Below are 16,911 nucleotides of genomic sequence, written 5' to 3' on the forward strand. Positions count from 1 at the left end.
AAAGAATAAAGAATGAAAAAGTTACGATACCTCAAGACCATAATGGACTAAGGTGCTGGAAAAAGTGAAAGATTTAACAACAAAGCGACTATCTCCTGACTAACTTTTCCCATTTGAAGAATAACATTTCAAATTTGATGTCGCGGAGAGCCTTCGAGGGATGAGACCAATACAAAATATTTGCCTTAATGTCTAGTACGACCTTTCAAACATCTTTCTGTTTGGCCTCTGCGACGAACATTCGTTGATTGCGTTCTTTCCAGATGTTCCAACAAATAGCATAAGGTAGGATGTTCCAAACGAAATTCCCAGCCATTGTAAAATCAGTCCTATCTCTATCTTTAAAAGCATCCTTTATATCATCTTCTGGAGGTCTTCCCACTCCAAAACCACTTAGAAATACATCCCAAATAAAGTGAGCTACTGAACAATGAAGGAACAAGTGATTTATAGTCTCTGATTCCTTCTTGCACATACAACATCTATTTACCAACGTTCTCCCTTTCCTTTCTAAATTATCTTGTGTTAGTAAGGAATTATGATGGACCAACCACGTAAAGAAACTAATTCTGGTCGGCACATTATTATTCCAAACAATCTTGTGGGAAAAATCAACAAAGAGGATGGAGGAAGTAGAGATAAATAACACGAACGTACCGTAAAAGCACCATCAACTGTCCACTTTCAATATCTCCGGTCTTCGTCTTCATTTAAAGTCATGTTTTGCAACTTGTGCGATAGATCCCCCGCCTCTGCAATTTCAACATCTGATAATCTCCTTCGCAAGTCCAGATTCCAATTTGAATGCCCTTCCTGATCGCGAAAGTAAAATTAGTCGACAACATTGTTCTTCTTCCGAGAGACATTATAAGGATTGGAAAAAGCTATCTTCAAAGGCATATCACCTAGAGCTGGCAAACGGGCGGGACGGGTCTGGCTTGTGACCAACCCACGGGTTACGGGTTAATACAAGCCTGAGCTCGCGGGTTGAAATTCTTCACGGGTGGTAATTTATCCCACCCGCGCCCGTCCCGGATAAAACTCGCGGGTTCACGGGTGCTCACGGGTTAACTGGTTTTTGTTGAGTCAACTCGCCAAAAACCGATTTCTGGGCTATTTCCGGCCACATTCAGGCCATCTCAATTTCACAAGCAAACTCTAAACTGCTCATTCAATTCCAAGCCATACCATTACTATTATTTCAATTTCACAAGCAAAACTGTTGAATACGAATACCTGGAACAAGTAAATCATGGATCTGAACTAAAAACTGAACAACATGACCAAATCAAACAGAACTTGTATATATAATCATCACCAATTACAATCATACAATAAACTAAAACATGTGAAATTCAAACAAATCCACCCAAATTACATCTCAAAACCTTAATCAAACCAACTAGATCTACTAAGAACAAGTCAAATTACAAGTCAAACTGAAGATTGAACTCAAATCGAATGAAAAAAAAACATCTTACATATTATTAATCGAACAGACGGCCAAACAAATTCAATCAATTTCCTCCTCCGATCTTCACGAACCCATAAAATCAAGTCGCTCTTGTTTTTCTCTTCAAGACTTCAAACAATTTGTTATTCAAGCTAATCAAAAAATTTATATAAAGAAGAAAACAAATAGGAAAATCTGATTACCTGCCTTTGATCTTTAGATCTAATAATTTTTCGATTTGTTGTTCTGTGAATCTGTGAAGTTCTGTCCGTCAGGAGACTCAGCAGGCCAGGGAAGAAGAAAAAAAGAGGAAGAAAGAAGATGAAGGCGGCCTAAGGTTTTTTTGTTTTTATATGAGGAAGAAAGAACATGACACGTAACAGCTATTTGTGTCATTGTGTGACACGCAGCCTAAGTGGATGTGGGTGGGGACTGAGCCGGGTTACTCGCGGGTTGCACGGGACGGGACGGGTTAACCCCTTTATTCACAAGCCACTAATTATACAACCCGCGCCCGTCTTATTTAGTTACGATCCGGGACGGACACGGGTTTACATGGGACGGGATGGGCCAACCCGCGGGTTTTGGCTCGGACTGCCAGCTCTAATATCACCCAATCACTGGTCTTCCCAAAACCTTGTTCTATTCCCTTTACCCACTGTGAAAATGATTCCTTCCAAATAAACTATCCATTCAGTTTGTGACCCCTCGCCAAATTCCTTTCAAACAAAGCTTTGTAATTTTGGTGTCCCCTCGCCAAATTTATTAATCCTGATTAATTGTAAGTTTGAAAATGTATAATAGCTACTAGACTTGTGATGTAACAGTGTAAATGACAATAAATAGAGAAAAAGCATACTTGTGAAGTATGCTTGACAATGACGTAACAAGCCTTGACTAACCGACTCGACCACCTTGTGGTCCTGTAACGAATTTTGTTTATATATCGGCATTCTATAGCCACATGATTCCAGTGGCCACTACCTCCTTATGGACGTATACTCGTATGTATGTGTATTATTTGTGTACTAGGTATCGAAGTCTACGCTCAACTGTAATAAGGTGGAAAAGCTATTGGAATTGATCATTCGTAGTTATTAATTTTACATGCTAGATAGCTGTACGTAGTTCTTTCCCTTCGGTTTACGTTGTCTAGAATTCTATGTCGACAACAAAGAACATTCCATTGGACGTGATCGTACGATCCAAGCTCTAGTACTGGTACAATCGAACATGACTTTCTTTACCTTTTAATATGTTTTACAACTTTATACAAGTCTCTTGTGCCGCTATGCCTGTATATGCGTGGACTATTTCCTCGTTGGTATCTCTCGGCAATTAAAAATGGAATCATGTCACTGTTCAAGATTTAAAAGCATAAGAGCAAGTAAGAATTTCACGCACACAAATCACATTTACTTTCTTAACAGTTTAATCGACCCGTTTCTAGAAATAAACCCAAACATCTATGATCTATCAGACATTGTGGGACTGTATAAGGGTGTTTTGATACACCTTTAAAAAAAAAACTCAAAATGGGGAGATGTTATTGGGAAAAAACATGGCATTTTTAGGGGCGAACCCAAAAGAATTAGGGGCGACACAAAAAGACAAAAAGGTCATCCAAGCGTAAATCTAAACTACCCTTTATCTTCGAATTTTCGAAATGGCCGATATGCCCTTATATAATCGTTAGCAAACACAATAATCGGTAGTTAACCTATAATCAGTAGTAAATATATACTAGTTAGTCTCCGATTATGGGTTGTCCCAAAATGTGATTTTGCTTAAATCCTTTATTTTTCAAAACTTTGAAATCTGCCATAATCGGTGGATTATCAAACTTATAACCCTACCGATTATAAGTGGCCCCAGATTCAACCTTTGCCAAATTGTATAGGTTATGAGGGTACAGAGCCAACCATAACCATATGGTTTTTGTTTTGGATGTAGCCATAATCGGAGGTCAAATAGGTTACAAAACCTCTCGATTATAGGTTGCCCCAAAATGAGTTTTTACTTAAATTCTTTTTTTTTTTTCAAAATTTTTGAAATCTTCCATAATCGGTAGATTATCAAACTTATAACCCTACCGATTATAAGAGGTCCCAGATTCAACCTTTGCTAAATTGCATAGGTTATGAGGGTACAGAGCCAACCATAACCATATGGTTTATGTTTTGGATGTAGCCATAATCGGAGGTCAAATAGGTTACAAAACCTCTCGATTATAGGTTGCCCCAAAATTAGTTTTTGCTTAAATCCTTTTTTCTCAAAATTTTGAAATCTGTTATAATCGGTAGATTATCAAACTTATAACCTTACCGATTATAAGTGGCCCCAGATTCACCTTGACAACCATAACCATTTGGTTTGTATTTTGGATGCAGCCACAATCGGAAGTCCAATAGGTTACAAAACCTCCGATTATAGGTTGCCCCAGATTCAAATTTTGAAAACTACCATAATCGGTAGATATTCTAACTTAAATACCTACCGATTATTGGTTTCCCCAGATTCAACCTTCGTCAAATTAGTCGTTATAGTTTTAACCAAATTTATGAAATAGCCGTTGGAGTTTTTGGAAAAAATAAAAAGAGTCGTTGGACCGTAAACCTATATAAAGAAACTCAAATCTATCGACCCAATTACACCAAACTCTCTCTTCAGTTCTAATTTTGAAAACAAAAACATGGATATTGCTTTTGCCGAAGAAGAAGATTGTGCTATTTATAGAGCGTACGTTGTGGTAACTGCTCATGATCGTGTTCACAAGCTCCACAAATCGGAATCCCAAGAGCAGCTATGAAACCGTATTCTAATGGTATTTGAGGCGTTAGATGGTAATCGAATTCGAAGATCATCCAATGACATTAAGATGAGGTTAAATGCGCTCGATAAGGAGATTGAAAAACTTGAAGATGAAGAACGATTTGTTAGGGACGCTTTTCCTTGGTGGACGTATGAAAAACGATTAAGTATCTCTGTAACTCCGACTGACATTAACATAATTTAGTACTAACTTGTTACTCATTCGTAATTTCAGAGAAATCTTGCGGATCGCCGGTATGTAGATCTCTACGGGAAACGATTTGAACATGAAGGATGCTACAAAATCAAGAGGGACACTTTCTATGGTCACTGGAAGTTATGATCTTTTTTAATACTTTTAAGTGATTGTAAGAGTATTTAGGTGGTTTTAAAGTGATTGTAACGTTAAGATCTTTATATAATGGCTGCAATCGAAAGATTATTAATATAAAAGCCTACCGGTTAACTATAAGCGGTAATTTATTTGGTTAAATAACCAACCGATTACCATAATCGGAAACCTTATGAGTTAATTTAATTTCTGAATATTATGTTGTTTGGATACAAAAAACAAAAGGACTTTTGATTGTTATAATCGAAAGCCAATGAGTGATATATATTCCTGATTATGGTGTTGTTTGGATATAGAAAAAAAAGTTTTCTTCACATAGAATAATCGAAGGAAAAATATAAAATAAACCTACCGAATAATATAATCGGAAGTTTAAGTAGTTAACTTCGTTACCGAATATGATGTTGTTTGGTTACAGATCACAAAGGACTTTAGAGTGTAATAATCGGAGGCTAAGGAATGATGTTAGGGATGTCAACGGGTCCGGGTCCTCCCGGATATCACTAGACCCGGACCCTACTTATAAAGGTCGGGTCCGGTTCCTAACGGTTCCGGTTCCTAAATTTGTGGACCCAGAACCGGACCCGTTTAAATACCCGGGTACCCGTCGGTTCCGGGTACCCATTGGGTCTAAAGAAAACTATTTAAAAAATCTCAAAAACTTAATATATTTCTCTTTTTAGCTTGGATTTAAGTAATTTTTATAAAAAATTATTATTATTTCTTATGAATGTACTAAATAAAGATTAAATGTAAGAGAAAAAATTTAAATGAGTAAAATATCAAAGCTAAAACTAGAAAAAATACTTATAATTTTGCTAAAAACATGAATAAAAGAATGAATAAACGGGTACCCGATACCCGCGGGTACCCAATGAGTATTACCCGTTTGGACCCTTTTAAATTCGGGTCCAATCGGGTAATTACCCGTCGGGTCCTAAGTAGCTAATGGGTCCAACTTTAGGACCCGGAACCGGACCCTAATATACCGGGTCCGGTTCCGGATCCGGGTAATGGGTACCCATTGACATCCCTAAATGATGTTAGTTCCCGATTATGGTGTTGTTTGGATACAGAAAACAAAGTTTTCTTCACATAGAATAATCGTAGGAATAATATAAACTCACCCTACCGATGACAATAATCGGCAGTTTAATAAGTTAACTTACTTCCCGAATATGGTGTGGTTTGGATATAGAACAAAAATTATTTGTTCAGAAAGCATAATCGGTAGGCAACGAAATTAACAATCTTCCGAATCGGATGTTTTTTTTTTTTGCAAAATCCCCAGATTCAGTAGGTACAAAATATAAATTGCTCCCGATTCTGACAATAAAATTGCAATATCCCCAGAATCGGGAGCTATATATATAAACTAATCTTCCGATTGTTTGTATAAAATTCAACAGTTTCATATCTCTGCATGTGATTCGCTTGCGAGTCATCGTTAAATGCATAAAGATAACAATAAAACCATTCATAATTCATAAAACGAACCATTCACAAACCATAAACATAATGTACCAACTTATAATATGACACAAACTTTGAAAACGACATAATCCGACATAAACAAAGTTATCCATAAAGTTAACAAAACACCGAGAGTTTAGTTCTTCCTATTTGCCATGACTTTGCGACCTTTACTACGTCTACGACTTGGACCAACATCATCATTGGTTTCATCAACTTGAGTGTTCGATGACGCCCGAGTTCTTTTGGTCACCTTCTTTGTAGGTTGCTTGCCTTTTTCCCCAAGCTGAGATGCATAATCATCATTGTCAATGTTATCAATCAACTCTTGGTGCTTTTTTATCTTCTCAAGTGGCACAGGCTCTCCGGCCTTTATGCAATTAGTGCACCATTTGGACAAACTCTTGAACCTGCTCATCTGTTTTAAAACATAGCATACCATCAAACGGTTATTACTCTATTTTGCCCCATAATATTAAACTAAATTAAGAAAACAATATGTACCAATCTATCAAAACCAGTAGGTTTCTCTTTGAGGATACTCTTATACGATGGTGCGGGCTTTGCTTTAAGATCACGGATTACACGAAGATGATAAACATTCTGGTACCAATCCATATAGTTGGGAGTAGTTTCAAAACCTTTGTTGATTGGCCTTCCACCGTCGATCAAGTAAAATGTCCTTCTATCCCAATGGAATTTACAGGATGGTGTGCCCTTGTAAAACACAGTGATGAAATCTTTATCAGACTTGCATTCTTCCAGATGCAAAGAGAAATTTCCATGGATTACCTCCTTTAGTATACCTGGTACATAACCGTGTTGTCGCATCACCCTTGAGGCATTGTACATCACATATCCTGTGGGATGCCACAACGGTCCAAATTAAAGGGCCAAATCGGACCGACCCGCGATATGTCTATTAGCCCGGTCTTCCTTGTATGGATCAAAGCATACGTCTTGGGCTTTCAGTTCATCCAAAATCTCCTCAAACGAATCAGCTGCTGCTCTTTTGTCCTAGAATGGTTGTCATCGAAGACGTACTTTGTTCCTCTAGGGTCACTTTTTGCCCACACCGGGTTTTCAATGGCCAATCCCAAGATAGGGAAGTGGTCGTAGATCCATGTCTATATTGTCATTTTTGCAAGTATTAGGAAATTGATTCTTCAATGGTATAAAAATTAAAAAATAACCAAGTATGTAGAGTTAATAAACAATACCTGTAGTAGACTCACGTTCCCGGCCACTTGGCTAATTCCAAGCCTCGACGCCTTTCTCAACTCTTCCATCAACCACGCATGGCATGCCGTGCCCCAAGAGTACGCATGCACTTTATTGAGAGGATCCATAAGTTGTAAAAGGTTGGCGTCGACCCGATTGCCACTGCTATCGGGGAAAATGACACATCCCAATGGAATTTACAGGATGGTGTACCCTTGTAAACCACCGTGATAGAATCTTTATCAGACTTGCATTCTTCCAGATGCAAAGAGAAATTTCCATGTATTACCTCCTTTGCTATACCTTGTACATAACCGTGTTGTCGCATCACCCTTGAGGCATTGTACATCATATATCATGTGGGGTGCCACAACGGTCCAAAATAAATGGCCAAATCGGACCGACCTACGATATGTCCATTAGCTCGGTCTTCCTTGTATGGATCAAAGCATACGTCTTAGGATTTCAGTTCATCCAAAATCTCCCTCAAACGAATCAAATGCTGCTCATTTGTCCTAGAATGGTTGTCATCGAAGACGTACTTTGTACCTCTAGGGTCACCTTTCGCCAACGCCGGGTTTTCAATGGCCAATCCCAAGATAGGGAAGTGGTCGTAGATCCATGTCTACATTGTCATTTTTGCAAGTATTAGGAAATTGATTCTTCAATGGTAGAAAAATTCAAAAATAACCAAGTATGTAAAGTTAATAAACAACACCTGTAGTAGACTCACGTTCCCGGCCACTTGGCTAATTCCAAGCCTCGACGCCTTTCTCAACTCTTCCATCAACCACGCATGGAATGTCGTGCCCCAAGAGTACTCATGCACTTTATTGAGAGGATCCAGAAGTTGTAAAAGGTTGGCGTGGACCCGATTTCCACTGCTATTGGGGAAAATGACACATCCCAATACACATAAGAGATATACGGAGGCCGCATGGTTGACTTGCTCATCGGTTAAAGTTCCTTTCTCTTCTTTTTCCTTGGTGCCATTGAACATATCCATCAGAGTACCCATGTTGAACTGTCTAATTCTATACTTCATGCATCTTTTGAACTCAGTTGTTGATGTTTCTTCATCCCAACCCAAACACTTCTTAGTTAGAGAATAAAGTTTGGCCCATTCCAACTGCTTTGTGAACTCATCCCTAACACCTTTGCCATGGACAGGGAGTCCAACAATCTGCACAACATCATCTGGGGTAATCGTCATATCCCCAAACGGCATATGGAAGGTGTCGGTCTCAGGATAAAGTCTCTCCACAAACGCCGATATAGCCACCCGGTCATGTTCCAACATGGAGTTCTTGGCAGCATCAGCCAACCACGAATTAGCAATAATTGTCTTGAACCTTTCACATTCATCCTTCAAAGGCCAATCCAGCATTTTAGTTGGTGCGACGGTGGGTTTGAGTAGACGAGCCGCATCGAAATAATACTATTGCACAAGTTAAAAAAATAGAATAACCTAAAACTATAACCCTTAAAACTATTACAAAGAAAAAGATAATAGGTAAATAAAATGGATACGATTATTACCTCGTTTTCATATATTTCTTTGGCCCAGGAGTCTTTCTATCCAAATAACAATTGTCCTCCATCCTCCGGAAGCCCAAGGATTACACCTTCTGGAATATCCTGCACCTTCAGTCTTTGTGGGACAAGGTGTTGCGCTTTCTTTCGAGGAGGATTTTTCTTTTCGGCTTCTCCTTCTTCTTGCGCACCACTAGGTTGTCCTACTTCTGGTACTCTATCTTCGGGTGCTTCTAGTTGAATTTCTGCTTGTGATTGTGGAGCACTTGGTTGAACACCTTCTTGAACTGGTTGTGATTGAGAGGCACTTGATTGAACACCTTCTTGAACCGGTTCTGATTGAGGGGCACTTGGTTGAACACCTTCTTGACTTGCTTGTTGAGTTCCATCTTGAGCACTTGAAGCGGCTTTAGCATTCCTAGATCTCCTTGCACTAGATGTCAGGTTCTGACGCCTTTCCTTCCTTGCACTAGCTGAGACAATTGCATCTTCAACTTTTTTACCTCGTCTATCCCTAAACAACAAAAGAAAGTATAACATGTTAGTAAACTATATAATCGGAAGTTAATATAAAACCAACGTTCCCGAATATACATATTCGGTTGGTTGAGTTAACCATTAGCCTCCGATTATGAACAATGGAAAGTTTCAGTTCACCGAAAGCTACCGAATACGGATGATCGAAAACAAAAGAAATTTTTTGGTGTTCGAATATGTTTATCTACACACAATAATCGGATGCTAAATTTCAACATAATCTTCCGAATACGAATAATCGAAAGTCGGAAAAACTATACCCTTCTAAATGCATCACAATCGAAAGCCTCACAAAAATAATTTCTACCGAATATGCATCACTTTATGTCCAGAAATTACTAAAGTGGTTGAGCTTAAAAAATCGGAAACAAATTACAAAACATATCACCCGATTATTGCGTCTCTAATACTTGTTCTTCCCTAGTATATTCGGAAGGAAAAAACACATTTAACTTCCGATTATGATCGATTTAGGCCTCAGTAATGAAAAACGTTCTACAATCGGTAGGAAACCTAAATATTTACCACCCGAATATGACAAATGTTCTTTAAAATGAAGAATTCGACCACAATCGGAAGTTTAAAACAATAACTAACCTACCGAATCTGGGTAATAACCGAAAACCCTAAAAAAAACACGGATTCGTCGAATTGAAGCAATATAAACCAAGTTAATGGTAGAATCTTACCTAATCGGGGCCATTTGAAGTTGGCTGAGGGTTTGGCTATCAGTATCACCTACTTCAGGGACTTCATCTTCTTCGTGTTCTTCGGGTTCGTGAGTTAAAACCTCTTTATTACGAGCATGCAATCCAATGTTTGGATCCTCACCGCGACAAACGTTTTTGGTTTTAGCTTTCTTACGTTCCTTTTCTTTCATCTTTATAGAGAATAATCGACGATGATTCGATTCGACGATTAATGATAATGATGTATTGAAGCGGAGTTCAACGAGGGGGAAGTTTTCCTCTCTGAAATCGGAAGGGAAGAGGAGAAGAGGAGTTGAAGTTGAAAAAAAATGAAATGAAATGAATTTAGGTTGACATTGGTTTTATCTGTCAAACGGTTATTAATCGGGAGGTAATACCACCTCATTAGCTACCGATTGTTGAGTAGCCCCAAATCGGTAGAGATGGTTACTTATAACCTACCGATTAAGGGAAACCCCCAATCGAACCTTTGCCAAATTCCATAGTTTCGAAGGTACAAAGCCGACGATAACCATTTGGTTCGTCTTTTGGATGTAGCCATAATCGGAAGATAAATAGATTACAAAACCTCTCGATTATAGGTTGCCCCAAAATGAGTTTTTTCTATAATCATTTATTGTAGGAAATTTGAAATCTACCATAATCGGTAGGAATTGTTACTTTTACCATCCCGATTATGGGAAGCCATAAATCGTTAGCTTGGACATTTTTTTATTCGTCCGATTATATAGGAGCCCCAAATTTCACCATTGCAAAATTGTAAAGATTTCTTATTTCTATACTTTAACAATCGGTAGTCTCGTGAGGTTCTTGTTCCTACCGATTGTTATAAAAGCCAGATACGAGTTTGGCACAAAATCGATATTAATCGGTAGTATAATATCGTTACTAAGCTTCCGATTTCTTTATACTAATCGGGCACATAAAAGCTTCCGATTATGTAAGGGCGTTAACGTATTCTCCGCGTTTTTGGACATCCTTTACGGTGTATATGGGTTGGGAATAAAAAAGTCGCCCCTAAAAATGCCAGAAAAAAAATTCAGACTACCACTAAAGTGATGATAATTTGAAAGTAAAAAACATACAAGCTCAATTATATTCGAGTTAAGAAATTAATGCATTACAGCATCCCAATCATACAAAACAATATTCAAAATCTCAACATAGCTATTGAACATTTAATAACAGTTCCAACGCACCAGCTAAAAATAAGTCTTCACACTGTCAATAATTAGTCCACTGATTTATACTTTCCATTGGATAGGCTCGCATTTTTTTCTGTCAACAAAGTGATCAATATCCCAAACTTTTCTTCTAATTGATATGGAATCACCTTTCTTCTTATTCCACTCATAAGTTGTGCTTCTAACACACCCTTAAAAAAACCACTGCAACTTATAAAAATTCAAAAAATAATACCTCATGCAGCCCGTGTAATTTCACACCGCAGGAAAATATATTGGTTTGATTCCTCGGCTTTTTTTCCATAGCATACAACTTGTTGGAAACACCCTCCTAGAACGGCTGGGCAGATGTTAAAAGAGGGTCAGACCGTATTCAGCTCTGACCAGAAAGAAATCTAGGAAAAATTTGACGTGTTTCGTTCACACTTTACACTAGTTGGTTGGGAGGACTGGAGAGGATATAAGCTTATGTCATTTTCAGCAATCAATCAATTTAAGAAAGCTGTGCTCTAGATCTTCCTTCTGCTTTGTGTGATATATCTGTCCTATGGCCCTGTGGGACGATGGTCGGTTTGAATTTTGAACACCCTTTCTTCCCTCCGCCCCAACATACATATATCTAATATCTCTGATTTTTGACGAATTTTTGATTCAATCATCATCTGTTTTCTCCTTATTAAAGACTATCTTATCTTAAGACTTTTGAGCCTCAAATTAACTTTGTTCGTTAGTCCACCAGTATTCTTACGTAATCCTTTCCTTAGCTTAATCATGATTAAACTAAAAAACCAAGGCCATTTTTTTGATTTTATAAGCTGAATGCTATTAAATGTTGGGTAAATTCGCCAAAGAAGAGCATGAGATCAGTAGCAAGGTAGGTACACATAGGCAGTGCCATTGTAACTTTGTTCAAACAGGGAAGAAGAAGTATCACGGACAGCAGAGGATTGATAGTCGGCCTGCCGGTCGGTCGGTGGTGGTTGTAATACAAAGATATCAAGATATTATCCAAACTCCGGGCACTTGGCATTTGACTTTTGTACTTTTATTTTTGAAGCATTAAAGAAAAAGAAAAAAAAAAAGTCGATCAAGATGCATGTCCGGATATATCACGTGAATCTATCAAAGATATCAAGATATTATCCAAACCGAATACTGTCATTATGCCTTCCCAAGTTCAGTTCTGTTGCGATAAGGTAGCAGTAGTACCCGTTTGCAACTTGACCGCTGAGCTTTACAGGCTTGGTAGAATCACAAAAAATAAGTACAATGCAGGTAATTTTATTCGACAACTGCAAAACAAGTTATTTTGGCACGAGCATGCAGAGATAGCATACTTTTAGTATCGTGAACACCATAAATGATAGGAAAACATACAACATTAGGAGCTTAATTATCACACATTTCGGGTACCGGAGAATAGTGCTTGTTGTTGTTTGCCATTTCACCATCCACTGATAACAATGTCTTGTTGAGAAGCCAGAGTTGAAGGTGCAATTTAATGTGTCTTCTTCATCGGAGAAATCTGAATAAGGTTACTGATCTTAGCCGTTTCATTAACAAGGTTTAACCCAAACCATTTCCTTCCACTGATCATAATAATATGAATTGAACAAATAAAATCAATCACATTTTTATACTTTCTCATCTTACTTATTACACCAAATCGTATAATTTAAAAACGACTTAACAACAAATTGGATTAGCAAGAACTTCCCAAATTAATTCTGGATCATAAGATGGCATTCTAGCAAGTGAACAACAACCTTCATATTCCATATCATGATCTTCTTCACCACCACCCAGCAGCATTGAAGAACAATTCACATCTTGGGATGAATCCGAACAGTTACCACTTTTTGTCGATGAAGATTCTTCTTCTGAAATAGAATACAAATTCAACCCCGAAACTGAATTCGGATTTGGTATTGTGTCACTACTAGTTTTGTTATCACTACTAGTATTTCCTTTTGCTTTCTTTCTTCTTCCTTTCTCCCTCCTGACCTTTTGGCAAATTGCTTGAATTTTAGTATCAACTGAAGACCGCAGTGCACTAAGTCGTGCTCGATCCGAAAACCTTAACTTGGATTCATCTCCAAGGTTAGGAAAATTCAACCGAGCATACTCTCCTCTTAATTTATACGCTGCAACATCATACGCGTACGCCGCTACCTCAGCTGTATCATAAGTTCCCAACCAAACTCTGATTCTGTTTTGTGGTAGTCGTATTTCAGCTACCCATTTTCCCCAATGTCTTTGTCTGACACCTCTGTAAAGCTTCTTCATCTTATCACTTCTACTAGTACTACTAAGATATGAAGTAGTATTTTGCACTTGTCTTTCTGGGATTGGGGAGTTTTGAGTTGCAGTGTTGTTAGTCTTAGACCTTTCAAAATTGAATTTTTCAAGAAATTCTCTTTGGCGGAGATAAACGGAAGAACCGATTGATTCTAAAGGGTTACTAACAATGGCTCCGCTTGAAGAACAAGTATTGGGATTTGATGAGAAGAAGATTGAATCTAGTGGATTCGTTCCACTTGTTAACAAAAGCTCTGATAATAATGAAGAAGAGTTTCTTGAAAACGAAAACTGTGGAGTGAAATTTATGTCATTCATGATTAATTCTGGTTTTGTTTGCACAAAGAAAAAATAATGTGCAAGAAGGAAACCTTGAAGAAAAAAAAAAAACTTGATCCCCTTTGGTGTGCAAAAATGAAGAAGAATTTGAGATAAGGAAGAAGAGAGTGAAATGAGATTATCACTTGGTTTCCCTCTCTGTTAAGTTAATTTATAGCGGGAGGAGGGACATGGCATATGGTCCCAAAGAAGAGGAGACTATTTTCGTTATCAAAATGGTCGGCCGTCCCCCTCATGGGTGTTGCTGAAAATTTCGAACTTTCCGTGTACAGACAGAGAAGCCAAAAAGTGACTTTATGTATTTATGAGTCACAGGCTGTGTCTCTTAACTTTCAGGGTACCACGTGTCTTCAGCAGATCAGAACAAATGAAATTTGGGGATTGATTGATTCATGATTGCCTACGTATGTCTTACGTATATTATACGTATGTACAGTGCAATCTGGTTTTACGGCATGTTACTGCTAGACATGGCGAAGCTAAAACATAAGGCATCATCTTGGCTTGGCAAACTAGCTTGAAAATAAAAGTTGTGTTTCAAGGGATTGTTTCCAGCTGATTCGCATCCTTAGAAATGATAATGCGCGCAAAAGTTCCTCGAAAGGTTAGTCGCATGATATATATATATATATTTATTCAGTTCTATTCGAACGACTTTAATTTGGTGCGTAGGATGCACCAGTATCAAACGAGAAAGCAATTCCATGGCTCATGTACTCTATGCGCAAAAAACATCTCGGCATGGTGGACATCTCCCAACCCCTCAAACGGTACTGTCGCACATTTGTTTGCTATAGCTATTTTCTTTGTATGCTGTTAAAAGACCCAAGTCCTTGTCATTTCATTCTCTCAAAATTGGCTTATGCTCAATAATTCGCGGTCAACTAAATTCTTCAAATGCGTGTCTAAGCGAAACACTTAACGTACGTACGTACTATTTATTTATTTTATTTATTTTTATTTTTGATAAACAAAGAATCTTTTCATTAATGAGATTTCAAGGTTACAATGAGTTTAAGATCGAAAATAAGAGAATACAAAGTAACAATAACATATCGTAAGAGTACAATACCGGAAAATCCGACAAAAGAAAGAGAAGGATTACCGGCGTAAGACAAATACAAGTATGAATAAGATCGATTAAATCGGAAGAAGGATGGTTTTTCTCGGAATTAAATTCCAACCATTTAGTTTGTTTTTCTTCTTTAGAAAGAAATGCTCTCAAAGTAGGAGTGATTTGCTCAAATCTCTTATAACCGGTGATGAAGCTTCCGTCGACAAAAAGACCATCTATGGAGATTCCGTCGTCGGATAAGTTGATGATGAAGATTCCGATGAAGATTTCGTCGCCGGAGACAATCAAGATGAAGATTTCGTTGTTGGAGAGCATGGAGAATATCACTATTGCTTAAAACCCAACCCAATAAGCAAAAATCGCCACTAAAACGAAGATAAATCTCAAAAGAGTAGATAAAATCACCAAAATGATGTAGATAAGTAGAAAACATAATAAAAACCAAACTAAACTACTAACTAACCTAGAGAAGGATTGTTTTCATGGTTTGTGGAAGGAGAAGTAGTGAGAGAGAGGAGACAGAAAATTTATTTTTCTTTTATGGTTGTTTTCAATTCCACTTTGATCCTAATAACGTACGTACTATTGATTGACAAAATATCTATCGACAAGAGATAGACAACCAGAATCAACCACCGCCAAGCAAAAGCTCATGAAATCAAAAAGGCAAATATCAGGATCAAAGTGGGACAAGTCCCAAATTAATGTGAAAAGGTAATGTGCAACAAAGTCAAAATAGATATCGCAATCATATTACCTAAAAGGATAATGAAAATGGATTACTACGAGAAAGAAGAAATATCGTGGAAAATCATGTGATGAAGTGTGCACACAAAATGGCCTATAATCAAAGCAAAACATTATCTTTTGTCTCTCCATCATCGATTCTATTTATTAGTAGTATCTAACTTCCGGGTAGCCGCACTTGGACTAGGTAGAATTTCAACCCAATTTTATTCCTTTTTTATCACATTCATTTTTGGACACCCACATAAGGGAACTTGGAGGAACGGGAATGTGGCTTGATCCATAAATGCTACATATGTATCAGGTTCTTCATTTATAAATGACTGCTTGAGCTGAGTTTTCCCTCGATAATTTACTATTCTTTCGGAGTAAACTTTTGACAAATGGTACTTTGAAGTCCAGTAAAACAACTCTGTCATTGGATAAAATCATCGGTGAATCTAGCATTTTTGAATTTATTCGTCTTATAAGTCTGAAAAGGTATAATCCTAGTTAGTAAGTTCGTGAATTATACTCGTATAATTCGCGAATCCGACCGTATCGACCGAATCCGTACGTGTCAGCTGTATAACTGGAATCCCGATTAAGATTCACGAATTTCCAGCACAAAACGAATTATACGCATATTTACGAATTACCGAATTATACGGCCCGTATAATGCTTTGCCACATCATCATTAAATTATCACTCTTTATTATATTTTTTACTTTTAAAATTTTACATACACGAATCTGATTCCAATACCACCAACATACATATTATTTATCGATTGTAATTCATCTATCATATATATAGTTCATGTCACTATTAAATTATTGTATCTAAGGAGGGATTATATTAAAAATGACTTTTTAACAGGTTAATATATGCCGAATTTTGTACGCCGAATTCATATGTCTAAAACGAATTATACACGTACGTTTGCGTTCCGTATTACTGCAGAATCACGAACCGTTGATCGAATTTTTGACCGAATTTGAATTTTACAAATCTAAAGACTTAAAGGCCTAGACAGAAAAAACTCCCACGTTGAACGGTGAGGAAACCCTCGCTTCCTTTTGGCTGAAATAGGTCTTTTTTCAATTTTGTGAATTGAGCATTCTGATGAGGACACATGGCAACCTATGATTGATTTAAAAAAAATAGAAAAAGAAAGGAAACCAAAGCCGAGCCGTTT

The 16,911-nt window shown here is 37.5% G+C and overlaps 1 protein-coding gene across 1 annotated transcript; it reads right to left on the reverse strand.

Annotated features, from left to right (window-relative positions):
* Positions 1–12,815: 12,815 nt before the first annotated feature.
* Positions 12,816–14,018, reverse strand: LOC113284410 (ethylene-responsive transcription factor ERF061-like). The gene has a single exon (XM_026533857.1). The coding sequence runs from the start codon at positions 13,888–13,890 to the stop codon at positions 12,961–12,963; it is 930 nt and encodes a 309-aa protein (XP_026389642.1). The 5' UTR covers positions 13,891–14,018; the 3' UTR covers positions 12,816–12,960.
* Between the last annotated feature and the right edge of the window lie 2,893 nt (positions 14,019–16,911).

Source organism: Papaver somniferum, chromosome 5, assembly GCF_003573695.1.
Source record: "Papaver somniferum cultivar HN1 chromosome 5, ASM357369v1, whole genome shotgun sequence".
NCBI classification, from domain to species: domain Eukaryota; kingdom Viridiplantae; phylum Streptophyta; class Magnoliopsida; order Ranunculales; family Papaveraceae; genus Papaver; species Papaver somniferum.